This window comes from Sus scrofa, chromosome 7 (assembly GCF_054392235.1).
Source record: "Sus scrofa isolate SSC_HxYL_T2T_F1_AM1 chromosome 7, Sscrofa_HxYL_maternal_Yorkshire_Landrace_v2.0, whole genome shotgun sequence".
NCBI classification, from domain to species: domain Eukaryota; kingdom Metazoa; phylum Chordata; class Mammalia; order Artiodactyla; family Suidae; genus Sus; species Sus scrofa.
This window is the reverse complement of record NC_139389.1, coordinates 37,572,341-37,592,847: the sequence shown is the minus strand read 5'-3', so window position 1 is coordinate 37,592,847 and position 20,507 is coordinate 37,572,341. Positions and strand designations below refer to the sequence as shown.

General features: G+C 47.2%; 1 protein-coding gene across 35 annotated transcripts in view; it reads right to left on the bottom strand.

The window, feature by feature from the left end:
• Positions 1-20,507, bottom strand: part of DST (dystonin) — a 488,220-nt gene that overhangs the window by 273,807 nt on the left and 193,906 nt on the right. For all 35 annotated transcript variants that reach the window (XM_084967821.1, XM_021098569.2, XM_084967788.1 and 32 more), the window contains one exon: positions 7,356-7,417. In XM_084967821.1, coding sequence (XP_084823947.1) covers positions 7,356-7,417 — 62 coding nt within the window. The remainder of the gene's footprint in view (positions 1-7,355; positions 7,418-20,507) is intronic.

The window sequence follows — 20,507 nt, the reverse complement described above, 5'->3', positions numbered from 1 at the left end:
CACCACAGCTCACAGCAACGCTGGATCCTTAACCCACTGAGCAAGGCCAGGGATCGAACTCACAATCTCATGGTTCCTAGTCGGATTCATTAACCACTGGGCCACGACGGGAACTCCTAAAAAATAATACTTAATTGTTATTGATAGCAACAGTTTACCAAGAGCTCCTAATCTGCAAGGTAAATAACCCAATATATTCAGTGGGTGAAGAGACCTGTAGAGGCAGCAGACGTGACCTCGGCAGCTACACTCTATTCTTACCTCATTCTGAAGAATGATGCATCAAAAGGAAAACACTCTTGCCAGAACAATCCGTTTGAGGACAGCCTTAGTCATACAACTGAAATGCCAGAGCTCGAAAATTTAAATACATTTGGAGGGAGGCCAGAGACGTGTCTGCTCCCCAACAAATATGTTTTAATTAAGCAAACTGTTGACTTTAAACAAATATAATTTTAGCTCTGATATATATTTTGAAGGCTATATTTTCTCCCCCCGCCCCCCCCGCCAGAGAAAAAGCTCTATTTAAAAATCCTAACCAAGGGTGTTAAAGAAACAGGTTTACATCTGGCCATCACAGCAACTGAAGCAATCATGGAAAAGCTCCATGATGATTACTTTTCTCCACCACGTCAATGTTGAAAAATTCCACCTTGCTGGAAGCATCTCCTGGGTAGGTGCTATTTGACAGTGGATTAACCACAACTTCCTACATCGGGGGATCAATTAGCAAACTGCTGGCTCTAGCTAGAAGGTAGAGAAAAGTCAACAGTCTAAGCCAAGGGGCCCCTGGGGTGGCTCTGCATCACAGCAAATGTAGCGCCCACAGGGGCCGAGCTGAGCCACCCCGGTGCAGCTGGACCAGGAGAGGCCGGGGCAGGTGATCCTTAGGCTAAATGAGGGAAGCGGCAGGACCACCGGGAAGATGCTCTCCAAGCCCATATCCAGGGGAGGTCAGATCACCGGCCAGGAGCATGCACAGTCCTCTCAGACCCCTTTCTGCGAGGGGAGTGAGGGGGAGAAGAGGAAAAAGAGGAAAATGGGTGTCTGGGCCCCAAGATCAACCCCCAGACCACTAAGGAGGAGGGGGGAGGGGTAGCGCAAGCAGGATTCCCAGGCAAGGCGGCCACAACCAGGCTAGACTCAATAGATTCTGACCCACAAACCCCAGCTTCTCCTAAAATGAATGGACTAAGAGGAAAAGAAGCTAGGTCCAGTCTGCCCACTCTCCTCTCCAGCCCCCATTCACTGAGCTGTCAATGCCTGAGGCTTTGCTGGACCATCTCATTCAAATCCTGACTCCATTCCAGCAGCACATCCCCACACTTTTTTTTTTTAATTTTGCGTGAGCTTGTGTGTGTGTGCATGTGTGTATGTGTGTGTGTGTTTTCTATGGCCGCACCCATGGTATATGGAGGTTCCCAGGCTAGGGGTCTAATCAGAGCTGTAGCCGCCGGCCTACACCAGAGCCACAGCAACGCAGGATCTGAGCCGAGTGTGCAACCTACACTACAGCTCATGGCAACACTGGATCCTTAATGCACTGAGCAAGGCCAGGGATTGAACCCGCAACCTCATGGATCCTAGTTGGATTCATTAATCACTGAGCCGCGTCAGGAACTCTGCACATCCCCACTCTTGACAGAGGAGCCCAAGATGGTTAAGGTCACACAAACTATAACCGCAGAGCTGTCTGCCTCCCAGCTCTGCCTCCCGTGCCACAGGTGACAGCCTGTAGGAGGCAGTCATCTTCAAAGACAAGTGCTCTAAGTTAGCAGAATACACTATCAAGAAAAAAAGGAAAACCCGGTTCAGGAGGTCTGTCTGGGACGAACCTCTCTTTGCTTCACTGCCCAAGGAACAGAACTACCCAGAACAGGTCTCCTTGGAACCACATCTGGGGCAAGAGAGCAGGGCAAAGAAATTATATAACACAAAACTAATGGAGTTCCCTGGTGGCTCAGTGGGTTATGGACCTGGGGCTGTCAGTGCTATGGCACAGGTTTGCCTGGGAACCCCAGCTCGCTGCAAGTACAACCAAAAAAAAAAAGGAATTACTTCAAAAGATGGGGAGCACACCCCCAGCTTGAGTCAGCCCCCGAGGTGGCTGAGCACAGGGCAAAGTCCCCAGAGTGAGGTCCCAGCACATGATGCCAAGGCTGTGGGGGGGCAGCCAGGGCCCAGAGCAGGCACCCCCCCAGTACCCCTTCAACCCCTTCCCTCTTTTCTTCTCTAAACCCACTTTTCCCCTCCCTTCCCCAGGGTTTAAGGGGAAGGTCTACAGTTAAACTGACAGAGCAAGTACAACAGAATTACTCAAATGATTTTCTCCCTACTTTTTTTCTCTCCTTACCCATCAATTATTCTTTCATTGTGTTGACTCATTCCTTCCCGTCATTCTTTCCCTTAACATTTTATATAACGTGATCTAATTCTACCAAAAACTCTTCAAAGAGTTCCCACTGTGGTGTAGTCGTTAAGAATCCATCCGACTGCAGTGTCTAGAGTTGCTACAGAGGCATGGATTTGATCCCTGGCCTGGCGCAGTGGGTTAAGGATCTGGCATTGCTGCAGCTGTGGTGTAAGTTGCAGCTGTGGCTTAGGTTCAATCCCTGGCCTGGGAACTTCAGTATGCCGCAGGTGCGCCATGAATTTAAAAACAAGCTCTTGGAGTTCCCGTCATGGCTCAGTGGTTAACGAATCTGACTGGGAGCCATGAGGTTGCGGGTTTGATACCTGGCCTCACTCAGTGGGTTAAGGATCTGGTGTGCCGTGAGCTGTGGTGTGGGTCACAGACATGGCTCAGATTGGGCGTTGCTGTGGCTGTGGCATAGGCCAGTGGCTATGGCTCCATTTAGACTCCTAGCCCGGGAACCTCCATATGCCATAGGAGCGGCCCTAGAAAAGGCAAAAAGACAAAAAACAAAACAAAACAAAAAACCTCTTCAAATAACATACTTTTCATTCGCTGAAAAGGAATACAGCAAGGCAAGAAAGATCAGGGATCTGCTTCTCTCCTGTCTCTATTTCTCCCTGAATCTGATCCATATTTCAAGAGAAGTATATAAGAAAATCAATACAGAAGAAATATTTCTGGAGTTCTCACTGTGGCACAGCGGAAACGAAATCTGACTGGGATCATAAGGATACAGGTTTGATCCCTGGCCTTGGTCAGTGGGTTAAGGATCTGGCGTTGCCGTGAGCTGTGGTGTAGGTTGCAGACTCGGCTCGGATCCCACGTTGCTGTGGCTGTGGCACAGGCCGGGAGCTGCAGCTCTGATTAGACCCCTAGCCTGGGAACCTCCATATGCCGCAGGTGCAGCTCTAAAAAGATTAAGGAAAAAAAAAAAAAAAAAAAAGGAAGAAAGAAATATTTCTTTCTAATACGAAGATTTTTAATCTAAAATCCAAACACTTATACTTCCTACTAACTGGATTATGACCAAATGGCCACTTAGAGCCAACGTGTCCGGCCTCCCTTTTACCACCCCTTGGCTAAAACATGGACAAGGTCACATGAAGGCTGGACTCTGGTCCCAACACAAACCTGCACAGCCTGGGGCCCCAAAATGTTCAGGGATATTTAATTATTTCTCTGCGCGTGAGGCTAATGCTATAACTTCTAGGCATAAAAGAATAAGAGATCAAAAAACTAGACTCTCATATATTTGAGTTTTGTGTCAGAAATTTCAGAGCTCAGTTCTGAGAACGGGAAAGCCCACTTTGAGCCAATTCTAACGCAGAGACCAAGAGTGGAGCAGCTGCCAGTGGAGGAAATGGAGACACTTTGGTACAGCTGTCCCCTCCCTACAATGGCTCCTCGTTTAATAAGAGGACTTTTTAAAACTCCAACCTACTTCAAGAAATAAATAAGCTATAATTATTTTTACATTCACTTCAGCTCATCTAGTCAAGTTTATTATTTCTTTTTGGGGGAAATCTGCTTAAAGTATTAAGAAATCATCCAGGGAATTCCCATCGTGGCTCAGCGGAAACGAATCTGACTAGCATCCATGAGGACGCAGGTTCAATTCCTGGCCTCGCTCAGTGGGTTAAGGATCCGGCATTGCCCTGAGCTGTGGTGTAGGTTGCAGAGGCGGCTAGGATCTGGCATTGCTGTGGCTGTGGCTGTGGCACAGGCCGGCGGGTACAGCTCTGATTCTACCCCTAGCCTGGGAACCTTCATATGCTGAGAATGCAACCCCAAAGAGACAGAGAGAGAGAGAGAGAGAGAGAGAGAGAAATCATCCATCTAGGTATTTGCAATTGTTGCTATAGGCACAAATATATTTGCCAATAAATTACTTTACTGTAGTGTAACATTTTTATTACATAAAATTTTTTATCTTGTTATTTTCTTCTTTTGCCTTTGTCTGCAAAAAAGGCTCAAGAGAAGTTTATATAATTTTGAGGATCTTTTCAAAAACCCACTGTTTCAAAATGTAATTTTTCTATTTGATAAATTGTTTTTATCCATTCTGTCCTAATTGCTTTCTCTATTGTTCATATTAATAATTGGTAATTTTGTTCATTTTGATTGATATTATTGACAATTTTAATAATTCCCTCAGAAAATATTAAGTTCTTTTATTCTTGTAATTTCGACTACTAAAGTTAAGGCTATCTATCGTTTTTTTAAAAAAGAAACAAATAAACTAATTTGATATAACTAACTGGTTGGACTGGCATCTAATGACTATTGTGCATAAAATGCTTATTTTCCTAATTCGTACAGTGCTGCAGCAGAAGTAAGCCTTAAATCTTTGAGATTTGTCATTTTATCTAAAAGAGAGGTTGTGGATTCCAGGTAAATCAGGATTTGAACCCCTGCCGTATGACTCTGAAGGCTGTGTATATAACCACTAAACTAACCATTCTGGAGGGCTGCTGGAGGCTTCGGCGAGTTCATGTGCACATGGACCTCACACCTGGGGAGAATACACTCACCGGGGCCCCCGAAGCGCCCTAGGAGTGGAAAATGCAGCCTTGCCTCCAAACAGCTCAACTATGAATAATTTTCAGCCTCCTCTCGCCCATTCATCCAGTTGACAAGCTGCTCGTAAGATGAGATGAGTGGTCCAGCCCTAGTCTCCCGGTGCCCAGCAAGTCCCCAGTGAACACCTGCCTGGCACCAGTCTGCATCCCCAGGGGGGTCACCCTCACCGGCTTCCACCCTCCACTGCCAGTGCTGTGACTTGATTACCAACCTGGAACCACAAAGCCACGCTCCTGAGGACACAGGGCAGACCTCTGCGGCCCCCAGGTGGCCACAGCCACAGAAGCTGCCAGGCCACAGCCACCAAGGGGCACCTCTTCCTCCAAAACCACGCTTCCCCAGGACTCAACTCAGAAGTGGCAGATCCTGGCAGAGCCTTCAGCTCCCAGGTTCCACCCCCCGCCTCTCATCAGTCTGCCTCTGCTCCAGCCTGGAAAGCGTCCCTGTCATGCCCTGAGCAGGGGACACACAGGGCCAGACCACAGCCAAGGGGGCGGACGGCAGTTGAACTGCTGGTAGGACGCCTTCCTGAGGGCTCACGACACACTTCCTCACCAGGGCACCTACAGCGCAGAGTCTCACCCTTTGGGATTCAGCCCCATCAATAACCAAAATCCCTACAAAAGTGATTCTCAGCGAGAGAGTGGAGGACACGGCCCCTGAAGGACCCAGCAGGTTTTGGGAAAGGATTCTGTCAATGAGCAATGAGAGGGGACTAAAATTATTATTAAAATTCTGTGACGCCCTCTGACATAAAAATCACTTTTAGAGGAGTTCCTGTAGTAGCTCAGTGGAAACGAATCTGACTAGAATCCATGAGGATGCAGGTTCAATCCCCGACCTCACTCAGTGGGTTAAGGATCCGGCATTGCCATGAGCTGTGGTCTGACCCCTAGTCTGAGAACCTGCATATGCTGTGGGTACGGCCCTAAAAAAAAAAAAAAAAAAATCACTTTTAGAGAAGTTCCCACCATGGCGCAGTGGGTTAAGAATCTGACTGCAGCTGCTCGGGTCCCTTTGAAGGCGCAGGTTCGATTCCCAACCTGGGGCAGTGGGTTAAAGGATCTGGCTTTGCTGCAGCTGAGGTGTAGGTCACAGCTGTGGCTCGGATTCAATCCCTGGCCCAGGAATTTCCATATGCCACGGGTGCAGTCATTAAAAAATAATAATAATAAAAAAATCACTTTTATAGACAGTTATGAGATGCTATTACAGTATTAGTACCACCTCCTATGCTACATGACGGTTTAAATAGAATCTGTAGGATAGCCCAAGCATATAACTACATTTAAAATAATGTTTCTATATGAGAAAACTATTTCAGGTCCCAAATAACAGACTTAAAACACCACCCCTCTCCTATTACAGAACTATTCGCAAAAGGAGGAAAAAGTAAGTAAGAGTTAATTGTGAAATCCCACAGGATTTTTATAGAAGAGCTTTGGCAGGATCCAAAAACTCCATGAAATTATACGCAAATGCTCTGTGCACATAAGTGTTTTGTTTTTTTTTGTTGTTTTGGGTTTTTTTTTTTTTGGAGAGCTTACATGAGTCTCAAAGTAGCCAGTGGTGCACAAATAAATATTAACTTAAGAACCACGACTCCTAACTGCTTCACTGAGAAAGGCAGAAGCGCGGATTTCTGGGTCATACTAAGTACAAGAGAGAAACTGCATCTAGACGTTCTGTATCTCCAACCCATCCTTACCCTACCTGACTCTTTTGCCACCTATATAAATCTGAGGCCAGAATGTGGTTTGAATCTTAGGAGAAAAAAAAAATCTCCCTGCGAACTGAAGTTTGTCTATGCCCTAACATATAAATATTTATATACTCCTTAAACTGCTGAGATTTTTCAGAGTCCAATAATGAGGGCTTTTACTCACATCACACAACACACTGCAGCCACCGGCACTCATCCCCACCCCCACCATCACCATAGGCCACACACCACATAATGACAGAGGCTGGAAATGCATGGGAAATGCTCTAGAACTGAAACCCTAACTTCCCAGTGGATTCTGAAAAGCTGCGCTTCAGAGACATACAATCTGCACAAAAGGAGTTCCCTTGTGGCTCAGTGGGTTAAGAGCCCAACTAGTATCCATGAGGACATGGGTTCAATCCCTGGCCTTGCTCAATGGGTCAGGGATCCAGTGTTTGAGCTGTGTAGGTTGCAGATGTGGCTTGGGTCCCTTGTTGCTATGGCTGTGGTGTAGGCTGGCAGCAGCAGCTCTGATTTGACCCCTAGCCTGGGAACCTCCATATGCCGCAGGTACAGCCCTAAAAAGGAAAAAAAAAGTAGTGCACAATAAAGTCTGCCTAATGGTTCCAAGATGCGGACGAGATACATACTGACCTTCATGAGATGCTGATTTATCCATTTTGTAAACGTCTTCTTTTGAACTTTGTCCCGTTCATCTGGAAGAGGGGAAAAAAAGATATAAAAGAAGGTTAGTAAAAGCCATGAAGAGGAGACTTTACTAGTGACTCTGCACATAAGCAAAAATAAGGTGTTCAAAAAATACTGTTTAGGGCACTTGAATTTTCTTGTTAAACAACAGCTCCTTGAGGAAAGAAAGACAGGCCTCTTCGTGGCGTGGCATTTGCCAGCACTGCCTCGGCCGGCTCTGCTACATAAACCCCATCACTGCCGCCGCCGCCGCCAGGAAGTCCTCTCAGCTACACCTGACACTCTGGGTGAGCCCCTGCAGGAACTTCCCAGAGCCCTGACCATAGATTACACCCAAGCTGATCTTCACAACCCCGGGGGGCAGGGGAGGTCATTCCCATCTCACAGGACAGGAAACCAAGAGGTTAAAAGACTGGTCCATGAATAGTCAGCAAACCACTTCAAGTTCTGATAAAAGGTCCTCTAGCTTGAAGTGGACAGTGGTTTAATTTCTAACCATGCTGCTCCCCTGTGCTGAACCATCTGGTAGAAACAAAACGCCCATTAGATCCTTGCCACAGAGGGTGACCCTGTCCTGGTTACAGACGTGGTACAGAGAAGGGGGAGGGGCAGCCTTAGGTAGAAGGAAGAGCACCACCGTGTCCTGGCTCATCAAGTTACTATTTCAAAAAGCATCCTAAGCTCCAGCATCCCCCACCCCAGGCAGCAGTCCCTGCCCTGCCATGTCCCCCTCCCTCTGGTGTCGAGTCATCCCATACCTACCGCATCCTCTCAGCATGAGGTGGGGGGCCTCCCTTATCCTTTCCCACCCACTCCACCTTCTCCATCCTTTCTCAGGGAGCAAACAAGCCTCGCCCTCTTCATCCCTCTTCCTCCTTGTTCATCATCATTGAGCCCTGCTCCCCCGCCCCTGCCAGCTGTAAACTACCCTAAATGCAACTAAAGTTTCCTGGAAGATGCTTGTCCTACTTACTGAAAGTATTTATGTGCCTTACAGTAACTTAAACATGAACAAAAATACTTAAATACGTCAACTGTGAAAACTATCCATAAAATGAAGTAGAAGTTACTAACATCAGTCCAAAAAAAAAAAAAACATAAGCAAGAAAGAAAAAGATGAACATCTTAATGTGTTAACAGCGCAAAAGCAGACAATGAAAACGATTAAAAATTCTGGTTTTTTTTTTTTTTTTAGGAAACAAAATTTAGGAAATTTTTAGGAATTTATTTATTTATTTATTTTTGTCTTTTTAGGGCCACACCCACAGCATGTGGAGGTTCTCAGGCTGGGGGTCAAATCGGAGCTGCAGCTGCCAGCTTACGTCACAGCCACAGCAACTCGGGATGAGAGCTTCCTCGACCTACACCACAACTCATGGCAATACCAGATCTTTAACCCACTGAGCAAGGCCAGGATCCAACCTGCATCCTCACGGATGTTAGTCAGATTCGTTTCCACTGAGCCATGATGGGAACTCCTAGGAATTTAATGTAGGAAAAAAATTAGAAAAATTTAGGATTTTTTTTTTTTTTGCGTTCTCTGGTGGCAGGTTAAAGATCTGGTGTTGTCACTGCTGTGGCTCTGGTTACAGCTATGGCATGGGTTCGATCCCTGGCCTGGGAACCTCTGCATGCTGTGGGCACAACCCAAAAGTAAATGAATAAATAAATAATAAAAAATTATGTATTGAAATTAATTTTAAAAATTAAAACATTACATGTACTCACAGGTACTCAACCTCACTAGCAAATAATAATATAAAATAATATAAATAAGGTTTTTAACCTATCAAATTGCCCAGATTTTATGAAAAAAAAATCATGTTGACAAGGGTACAGGGAACAGATATATATATATATATATATATTACTAGAGGGAACGTAATTTGGTTCAAATCTTAAGAGACCTGCACTATCAATACTGTAGTGACTGGTCACATATATGGCTATTTAACTTCAAAGCAAAATTAATTAGAACAAAATAAAATTAACAATTCCATTCCTTGGTTACAATAGCTACAATTCAAGGGTGCAGAAACTAACATTGGACATCACAGATATAAAACATTCCCAGCATCACAAAAATTTTGACTGGACAGCACCACTGCAGGACAATTTGCCAATAAATATCAAAAGCCCTAAAAACATACACCCTTTCCCAGCAAATTCGTTTCTATAAAGTTTATCCTGAAACTATAACCATGGTGGAACACAAACCTGTATCTATGAGAATATAAACCAGTGTTATGTTTCCAAATAAAAGTTTAGAAAAGACCTAAATATTCAGAGATAAGGAAATGGATGAGTAAGTCTTAGTAAAGCAATCCAGTGGTTTGTTCAGAGGAGACTCTTTGCAGACCTGGGCAGTGACAGCTTGTTACCTGGAGCTCTCCCACCCTGCGACGCCAAAGTGAAAGGGGGCAGGGGCCACGGGACCTCCCTTGCATAAGCATTTCTTCTCCAAAGTACCTCCCTGAAGCCCTTTTCACTTCCCAGCATCATGGGAGAGAACCAAAAAGACACTAAACAGAGCCTCTCTTGGTAATGCCCACAACTAATTCCTTCTCGGTGCCCCAAACTTCCAGTCTCACTTTTGACTTCCCAGTGCATATAAAACTTGGAGAAGCTGACCAAGAAGCTTGCTAACTCTTGGGCGTTCCCACAGTGGCGCAGCGGAAACCAATACAATTAGTGACCATGAGGACGCAGGTTCTATCCCTGGCCTTGCTCAGTGGGTTAAGGATCTGGTGTTGCTGTGAGCCGTGGTGCAGGTCACAGACACAGCTCGGATCCTGAGTTGCTGTGGCTGTGGTGTAAGCAGGCAGCTGCAGCTCCAATTCAACCCCTAGCCTGGGAAATTCCATATGCTGCAGGTGGGGCTCTAAAAAGCAGGGGAAAAAAAAAAAAGAAGCAGCTTGCTAATTCTGAATATAAAGGCTCAGAATTTATGCTAAAATTGTTCAGCTTGCCCAATCCCAATGTAAAATCCCCAGGCACTTTGCTTAAAACTACTCTGCCAAGAACAATAACATCCGTAATTGCTAACCAACGTTCCCATCCACACAGTATTTATTAATTTATTAAGTTTAAAAAATTGATTGTGCTTCCTCTTGTTTATAAAAGTAAATTTAGTTCCTTGTAAACGAAACAAGAGTCAGAACTGTACAGGACCCCACCTTGTAAACTTTTAAGATTAACAATAGATTAGGAACATGCACCATGTGTTTCAACATTGTTTTCCATGATTTTGAACATTTGCATTACATTTACTGTTACAAATATTGCATAATTTGTTTACTCAGGCTTGTCAATTGCTGGAAATTTAGGTTGCGTGTGATTTTCACAAGGATGAATTACTCATAAATAATTTTACACGTCTGATACTTTCTTTGCCTTTTGTTGCTTGCGAGCATCATCAGCAGACAATCCATGTCCTTACTGACGTCCCCTGGGGCATGACGGAGACCTCAGCCATTTTCCCCTCCCCCACAGCAGATGCCATGACACTTCTGTGCAATCAACAAACAAATGCCCACAGTGTGAAATAATTACGTTTCCCTAAAGACGGTCCAGCTCAGGGTAACAAGGTATCATTACTCACAAACTTAGATGCAATGGTATATACATTACTATGTCTCTTGAAGTAACAATGATGTCATAAAGGTCTTTCAGCCTTGCTATTCCTAAAGAGTTCAGAATGAACCCAAATAACTAATCAGTACAGGAGGCAAGAGCAAAGGAAACATAGCAATCCACAGTCCCAGCCTCCCTCCCTCATCCCCTCATCTCTCAGGGATGAGCCCAGCACCACGTGGTGCTGGACCACCAGGCTGGACAGGAAGAGCGCTGGCCCTTGCTCTCCACAGCTGTCACCTAGAGAGGGCACCTGACAGGAAGGCCAGCTGGGCAGAGGATGCGGCACTCACCATGCAGGGAGCACCGCAGGGAGCACCGAGAAAGCCCACCCCTGACCCTGGCCAGTCAGCGAGTGGGGCCAGCCACTGAGTAGGGCTGCAGGGGCACGGGGGAGGGAAGGCAGATTAGCAAGACAGAAGCCAGCCTAGTGCAGACTCCTCTAGCCAAACCCTGATCTCCTGGAAGGACCCTTAGTTCAGAGCCAAGTGTTCTGAGCACCCCCACCCAGAGTTGCTTCCTCCACCCCAAGATTCTGCACCTTTCATTTTTTAATATTTATTTATTTATTTTTGCTTTTTAAGGCCACACCTGCAGCATACGGACGCTCCCAGGCTAGGGGTCAAACTGGAGCTGCAGCTACCGCTCTCCACCACAGCCACAGCAACACCCGATCCTTAAGCCACTGAGTGAAGCCAGGGATCGAACCCACATCCTCATGGATACTAATCGAGTCCATAACCCACTGAGCCACAAAGGGACCTCCCACCTTTTTCTAATTCAATGAATTTTATATTTACAGTTGTACAGCCATCATCGCAACCTGATTCTAGAACATTTCCATCCCAAACCCGCAGTCCATCCTTCCCCAACCCCAATCTGTCCCCTTTGGTAACCCTAAGGTTTTCAAAGCCCATGAGGCTGTTTCTGTTCCGCCTATAGGCTCGTTTACATTCTCTTCTCAGATTCTACATATAAGTGACAGGGTGTGGTGTTTGTCTCACTATTGCTGCCTCTCAGAGGGAGGGCTCAGCACACCCCAATCACAGACAGGGCTGTGGACTTTGGACAAGCAAGTGCAAATAAGGGTATCTCCAGGCCAAAGTGGCTCCTGTCACATTTTGGCAGTGCTTTTCTAACCCCCCTACTGCGAAAACAGAGTAGGAAGAAGAAGGCAGCATCCACAGTCATACCATCCAATTAATAACCTGAGACCTTAGTGTTCAATCAAGAAAAAAAAAAACACAGTGTACTATTAATTAACAATCCTTATAATTCAAGTATAGACAGCTTCTGTATCACGTTACAAAACATGAAATGAAGACAGTCCTGTAACTATCTTCCAAAATTTTATTAATTCATTGAAATCATCACATGATAATATGAACACCGACAAATATTCTCTCCCATGAAACTGAACATAGGATGTATATTAAAGAAACTTCTCTTGGTACAGAACAGTTGATAAAACATTTAATTTAAGGAACACAAAGAACAGAACGCATGTTCTTAGAAACTAATCGCTTAGAGTGATTGCTTAGCCACAAGGTATAGCTGATTTAATCAAGTGATCAAACAATGAGATTCACTTAAGTACTGGGTAAGGTACAAAGACTAAAGACTAAAACGAACTAATGACACATGATTCCTAAGTTCTGATAACTGTTTTCTAACAGCAGCAACCTAATCTTTTCTTTTAAACCGTGATAAACCTAGACGTGGCCCCTCGGTTACAAAACATGAGATGAAGATATTCCTGTAATTATCTTCCAATATTTTATTAATTCCTTGAAATCATCACATGATAATATGAACACCCAGCAGGGCTCTCTGACACGTGGGACGCCTCCCACAGCACCACAAACACCAGAGCAGAGCTAAGGTGGACTTTTAGGGCTCGACTTTCTGCAGGAAAGCAACTTCACAATCCAGGAATAATTTAAGTCTTGGGAGACTGTGATTTGCCACTTTCCAGACACTTTATTTCCAAAGGCAGTTACTGCAGAAGGGCGTAATCCAAATGCCGCCGTCTAATTTTCCAGTGGCAAGTCTCATAAGGGTTCCTTATTTCATGTCACTGAGGGATGTCCAACACTAAGATTTATATTCAGGGCGAGGCCCCAAGACAACCAAAAGGAAAAATCATCCCTGAAGGTTTTCCTTTTATTTTTATTTTCTAATTTTATTTGTATGGCTGCACCTGCAGCATATGGAAGTTCCCAGGCGGGGAACCAGTGCTTCCGCAGCAACCTGAGCCACTGCAGTTGGATTCTTAACTCACTTCATCGCAGTGGGAACTCCTCATTCCTGAGTTTTTAACTGATGCTATTGGTTTTACAGACTATCTGATTATTCTGCTGAACAAAGTTTTATAACTTTCTTCTACGAGAAAATCATTTCATTCCTAGAGAACGTTTGAAATGAGAATACACATGTAGAATCACCTTATAAAGTACAACGTGGCTGAACATGCCATAAGGGCAGAGTATGCAAAGAACAGCAGGATTTGGGAAAAACAAAAAGCATGAAAACAGCACCAGTTATTACAACCTACACTGGCTGGTCTTCAGCAAAATCCAATCAAAGGTAAATCCACTTGGTGTCACAAAATAAATATGGAGATGATCTCAACACCTATCCTATGTCCCCAGAAGGGACAAGTTCTGTCCCGGGAGCCACAGGAGTTGGCACAGGGGCCTGTCCCGACTTCTGAAAATCCGACAGCCCCACCGTGCAAACCGGCTCGGGTCCTGCAGCTTCCCCTTCCCAATCCTGACATTCAAAGGGGAGGCAACAGGTGGTACTGACCCAGGCAGCACATCAGCCCCGCCAGCCTGGCGTTCCAGGCACTGTCACGTCTCCGGACCTGCCCCATCATCCTGCTCGGACCTGCTCAGCTGCTCTGCACACTCTCAGCCCGGAGGTGTCAGAGTCCTGCTGACTTTCGGTGCAGAAAGGAAAACACCGACACGCCCACTTCCAAGCCGAAAACCAGTTGACTCCCCCTTTTAAACAAACAGGAGCCAAACCAGTCTCCTCCACGATTCCACAGGGGATGCGGACAGCTGGGACTGAAACAGAATGGATTCTCCATTTCTCCTTCTCAGCTCAAAACCATGCAATGGAAGTGCCCTGAGGAGAGAGCTGTGCTTTCCCAACTTGTTTGCAACGAGGCCATCGGATGGCAGATTTCACCCCGGTCCTAGCTCATCACATTCCCTCCTCTGAAACCCCAGGCAGAATGCCTCTGGAATAAAAAGCCGCAACCAGCCCGACTAGTTTAACTCAAGCCTGATACGTGCGCTATGAAGGTGTTTGAGGGATGTTTACAGGCCAGGCCCATCTGCTTCAGGGGGAACGCCACTCCCAGGTATTTATGTACCTTCACGCATATTTTCACGTGAATCTCACCACAATTCTTTGAGCTGAAAGGTTTATCTTAAGTTTATTTTAATTTTATTTATTGCTTCTTTAGGGCCACACCTGCGGCATATAGAAGTTCCTGAGCTAGGAGTTAAATCGGAGCTGTAGCTGCCAGTCTACACCACAGCTCACAGCAAGGCCAGATCCCTAACCCACTGAGTGAGGTCAGGGATTAAACCCACATCCTCATGGCTACTAGTTGCGTTTGTTACCACTGAGCTAGGACGAGAACTCCCATTTTATTTTATCTTTTTTAAGTTATATATATACATATATATATATTTTTAAGTTATATATATATATATTTTGCACGTTTAAGTTCCCCAGGCCTGAGCCACAGCAATGAAAACGCTGGACACTTAACCTGCTGAGCCATGAGGAATGCCTGTACATCTTCATTTCAAAGATGTAACAAAAAGGGTTTGGAGAGATTAAGAAACGAGCTTAAAATTCCACAGCCTACGTGGGATCTGAAATCTGAGTCCAAAACCCACTTCTTGTCTACGTCATCAATTAATTAACAGAACTTCGTGGTCTAATAATGCAGGAAAAGCAAGCAGTCTCTCATTTACAAGACCACACTTCTGAGCACAATGAAAAGAATGCCAAGAAATGAGAACCCTTGTTCTAGAGGCCACCACAGCGCCTGTCTTCAGTGCACCTGCCTGAACAAGAACTGTACAAACAGGAACTCCAAGAACAAATGGTAAAGGACCACTACTTGCTTTCGGCACCGGGGAACCAGCCCGCTGTGATCTCGTGGGGGGAAAAGGTGCTGCTAGGTTAAGGGTGGCTTCGAACTGCCTTGAAAGATCCGCGAACCGTTTCTAAAACTAAATCAACTGCAAATGACACAATTACATCAACTTCGGCAGAAGTTGAAACCAGCCTCACTTCCTCCCCCTTTCCCGTTGTCTGTTTCAGAGCCTCACCTCTGCCACCAAAAACCCTGAACCATCTCCCCCAAAGAGAGTGATGATGATAAGAGCAAACACTCTGGGAGGGGCCATGTGCCAGGTGACATGTCACGTACAGGCAGGGAACACGCACAGACTGCGTGGCAACCTCATGAGACCCCTCACAAGGTCGTGGGCACTCCCAGGAGGACCCCGGGCAGGTGGAGCCTAAACTGCCCAGGATCACACAGCTGCGAAGAGAGCGCGGGGGCTGCAGTCTGCCAAAGCATATTCAATAGCATTCATCCTACAAAAACAAAAGGCTAAGTTTTAAGAAATAAACGACAAAAAGGAAAAAGTGAAGCCTGGCCAAATCTTCAGTGGGGGTGGCGGTGGAGGGGATACACAAGAGGCAAAAGGTGAACTTGTGCAGATCGGTGATTCTAAAGTGAGGAAAAAGGGTACTCACAGGGGTTTGTAGGGGGTCACATCTGAATTTAGGACCAGGATAAGATGCCTGCATTTATTAATAACAGTCAGGTGTGAATTTTAGAAGAAGAATGAGAAACACTCTGCACAAGGCTGTATCTAAAAAAAGACAGAGAAAAGAGAAAGGATGGAGGGACAGAGGGAGGGAAGGAAGGATGGAGAGGGGAGGAGGGAGGAGAGGATGGACGGAAGAGGGAGGGGAGGAGGGAGAGGAGGAGACGGACAGAGGGAGGGGAGGAGGGAGGAGGAAGGAAGGGAGGGGAGAAGGGAGTGGAGAAGGGAGGGAGGGGAAGGGGAGGAGGGAAAGATAGAGGGAGGAAAGAGGCGGGTTGGAAAGGAAGGAGGGAATGAGGGAGGAAAAAGAAAAGATGAAGCAGTGGAGTCGTGTGGGAAAAAAAGATGGGAGGAAAAGGAAAAAAGGGATCTGGGCAATTTTGCACTGCTGCCATGAAAGCGCTCTGCAGTACAACGTAGTGAAAACAGCAAGGAAAAACTCTTTCATTACAGAAGAAGGAAAACTGGCTGGAAGAAATAGTTGGGGTCAGCGAGAAGACCAGCCCCTGAGAATGACAGACGATGTCCAGTTGTGACCAGGGAGCTGGAGGAGAGGGAGTCCGACCCCCTGTCACTGCCACGGCTCCACCATCAGCCCCCCAGCCCCCTGTGCGCTGCAGCCTCACCCCCTTGTCACCTGGGGGCCTGGGCCTCATCCCGGTAACAAGGGCCCTGCCCACTTGATGGGACCCTCACACACCAGGCACAGTGGCCTCGGCAGACATCACCCGATTGGAGGCTAGAGATGCAATGAGTAAGAGACAGGGGTCCCTGCTCTCACTGTGGTGGAAAATGCTTCTCAAATATTCCCACAGAAGCATCACAATGTCACAGCAGTGGCTCGGGTTACTGCTGTGGCGCAGGTTCAATCCTTGGCCTGGGAACTTTCAAAGACATCAGGAAATTACAGACTACTAGAAATGGGAGGGAGGAAAAATTTAAAACAAATAAACCATTCTGAAAAAGACAGAGAAAATTATGTTTTAAAAATAGCTGGGCATTCCTGAAGTGGCGCAGTGGGTTAAGAGTCAGACTGCAGCAGCTTGGGTCACTGTGGCGGTGCGGCTTTGATCCCCAACCCGGAGCAGTGGGTTAAGGATCCAGCATTGCGGCAGCTGTGACTGGGGGGTTCAGTGCCTGGCCTGCAGCTTCGGTATGCTGTGGGACTAGCCATCAAATTAAAAAAAAAAAAAAAAAAAAAAAAAGTTGGGTAGGGAGCGTGTTGAAAACAAGTTCCCAGGCCCAAACCCCATTGCGGCTGACAAATCTGACAAAGCCTGATGACCGCAGACACTACGAACGAAATTAAAAAAAAAAAAAAAAAAAAAAGACAGCCCCTCCCTCACTACAAATGGGGTGAGCACACAATTCAAAGAAGGAACGCAAAAAAGAAGGACAAAAAAGGAATGCAAAGGGTCAATAAAATTCAGGGAAAGGCTCCCCCTGCCTTCCAGCCAGGAAATGCCCATGGAGCAAATTTCATCCCAGCATAAAGTTCCTAAGACTGACAATACATAACACAGAGACAGGTCGTCCCACGTGTGCGACAGCAAAAAAAAATCTGAGGGTGATTTGTCAGTATCCATTACATATGAAAATGCATTCACCTGTCCGAACCAACAATTCCACTTGTAGGAAACCTTAAGAAATACTTGAATACAGATGATCAGAGTACAAAGATGTTTACTCAAGCAAAACATTTGAAACCACATAAACGTCAGTCAGTAGAAGGCCAGATGAATGAATTATACTTCACCAACCTTACAGAATGTTAAGGGAAAGCTTGCACAGTGACATAAAAAGCTTCCAAGATATATAGTTGAGTGGGAAAATGCAAAATGATAAAGGCATATAAAGGATGCCCATCGAATTGAGAGAGAGCAGTTTCATGAGAAGAGCAGAAGGGGCAGGGGTTGGTGGGATAAATATCCTATTTCCTTCTGCATATTTCTAAATAATTTCAGTCTTTGACAAAGAAGATGTATTTGTGTATCACCATTGACAGCAACTGTGAGGGGAGAAGTATTTCAAGTTTCTATTCGTGTGTGTATTCAACACTGCGGTATACTCTAGAGAAAACACAGAAAAAAGACAGATACAGGCTGGTGCCCCACTGGGATCTGAAGAGAGAGGAACAACGCAGCTGTGGGTAGGCTGGCTCTAGGCTGGGGCAGGAGGAAGGGAGGAGGGGAGAGGGGACAAGAGGGAGGGGAGAGGGAGGGAGGGAGAGAGAGAAGGGAGGGGAGGAGCAGAAAAGGGGGAAGGGGAGAGAGGGGAGGGGAGAAGGGAGGGGAGGGGGAAAGGAGGGGGAGGGAGGGAGTGGAGGGGAGGGGAGAGGGAGAGAAGAAGAGAGAGGGAAGGGGAATGGGGAGGAGGAGGGGAGGGAAGAGGGGAGGGAGTGAGAAAGGGAGGGCGGGGGAGGGGGAAGGGGAAGGGAGGGGCTAGAGGCTGGAGGAGAGGGGAGGAGGCTGGTGACACCCCTCCAGAGAGCAGCTGTCCAGAAGGGGATAACAATGATGAGGCTGTAAAGAGGCTCTGACAGGAGAATCAATAACAGAAAATATTCACAAATGACCCTGCTTGGAGGGTATGCTGGGGGGGAGATTAATCGCCGAGGAAAAACGCAGTAGGGTTTTGCCCCGGTTGTCAGGGAATCCAGGACTAGGACAAGGGTAGAATGTGCTAAGTAAGCCGAGGCAAGGGTGGTGCAGGACAATGGACCCCACAAATCCTCACACAAATACCCTTTTGTGCATCTCCGGCCCCACCCCCGGCCGTGACCAGGTCACGTGACCCACTGTCTGAGCAGGGGTTGCAGCTGATCCAGCTGATCCGAGTGGTGACAGCATGGGATCAACAGTGTCCCTGGCTGGGAACAAAGAGGGACGAATGGGTTCTGCACTGAAGATGAATCTATGGTACCTGTTTCTCACGACTGGCCAAGAATTGAATATAAAACCCCTGCTTTTATTCTACTTTCTCCACTGAACATCTTCAAAACGTGGTGCTTCCAATTACGCAGTTACACGGGTGGAAGGCAGGTGCTGTCCATGAGCTAACGCTTTTGCAGGTGTGTGGCACAGTACCCACTCTGCCCACGGCCACCACAGAGTGACCCCCACACACTCTCCCTCCTAAACCAACAGGGCCAGGCAGACAGAGTCAGCGGCAGGGACAGAAAGGTGGAGAACACCAAAGATGACTCTGAGCACTGGGAAAACCTCAGCCCAGGCTCATTTCCTAAGGAGACTGCCTCCTGCCCAGGGTTTTCACATAAGTGTAGGTGACGGCTGCTGGGGGCACCTGCCATAGTTACGGGGTCACCAGGTGTGCCCCTGAGCTTCTGAAGCCACACCCCAGCTGACCCAACCCCAACCTGGAAGGCTTCACTGCAGCTGAAGCCACTGGCCCACCCCACTCCCCAAATCACCACCACCCCCAATCCCCCTCCCCCCTCACCCCCACCCTGACCACCCCACCCCACCCCTGCACCCCTCCCATTCCACTGCCCCTCCCCCACCCCAAAGCACCCGCCAACCACCCACCACCACTACCACCACCCCCACCACCCTTCCTCCCACTACTACCATCTATCGCATCACCTACCTACCTCCCTTCCCACCCCATCATCACTCCCACCACTACCTCCATCCCCACCCTGACCATCCCACTCTACCCCACACCCCCACCACTGCACCCCTTCCACTCCATCCCCACTACCCCCACTCCTAAACCCCCAAACCACCCCCCACCACTACCACCCCCCACACCCTCCCATTGCCCTTTCATCCTGACAATCCCATCACCTCTACCACTGCACCCCTCCCACCCCATCACCACCCCCACTAGTACTCCCAACCCCACCCCCGCCACCCCTCCCCCACCCCTTCCATTATTATCCCCACCCCCATCCCCCTCCCAGGAGCACTGACCACTGAGTGTCCCAGGGCCAGAAGAGCTTTCCGAGGGGCTTACTGCCTCCTGTGCAGAGAAGATCTCCGAACCTGTGTCAGCCAGGGCCTCACTCTCCCAACCATGCACCCAGAGCGTCACAGGTGATGCAGACAGGGACAGAGCTCTCTCTGACGTCACAGGAGCAGGGCTTCTCCCAGGTCACCACCAGACCACCGCCCTGATCACTTCCATGCCTCCACTTTCTGCAGAACGCCTGCCTTGCCCGCCTGCTTCTTCTCCTTGGGAACCAAAGGCAAACTCTGAGGCAGGGGAGCCTCTGCTTGAAGATCCACCTTTATTATCGAGTTAGAACCATGGTCCCCAACCTGCCCGTTCCATGACCCTCCCCCCATCTTTATGAGAAAGCACCATGCCCCTAAAAAAGAAGAAAATATATATAAGAGAATAGTCAATGCACGCTTTTGTTAATGATAAATTTTAGAGCGAAAGCCAGGGCTCCTCAAAAACGGACAGAAGTGAATGGTCACATCCAGTGACAGGAGATGCTCGAGAGGAAACTTTGTGGATGTCAGGCCCTGGGAGGTGGTGCTGAGCGGACACCCCGCTGGTGTTAGCCTTGGGAATTTGGCGACGGTGAGGAAGGGGCTTTGATAACGTTCATAACACTCACGCGTTTTCACACGGCAGG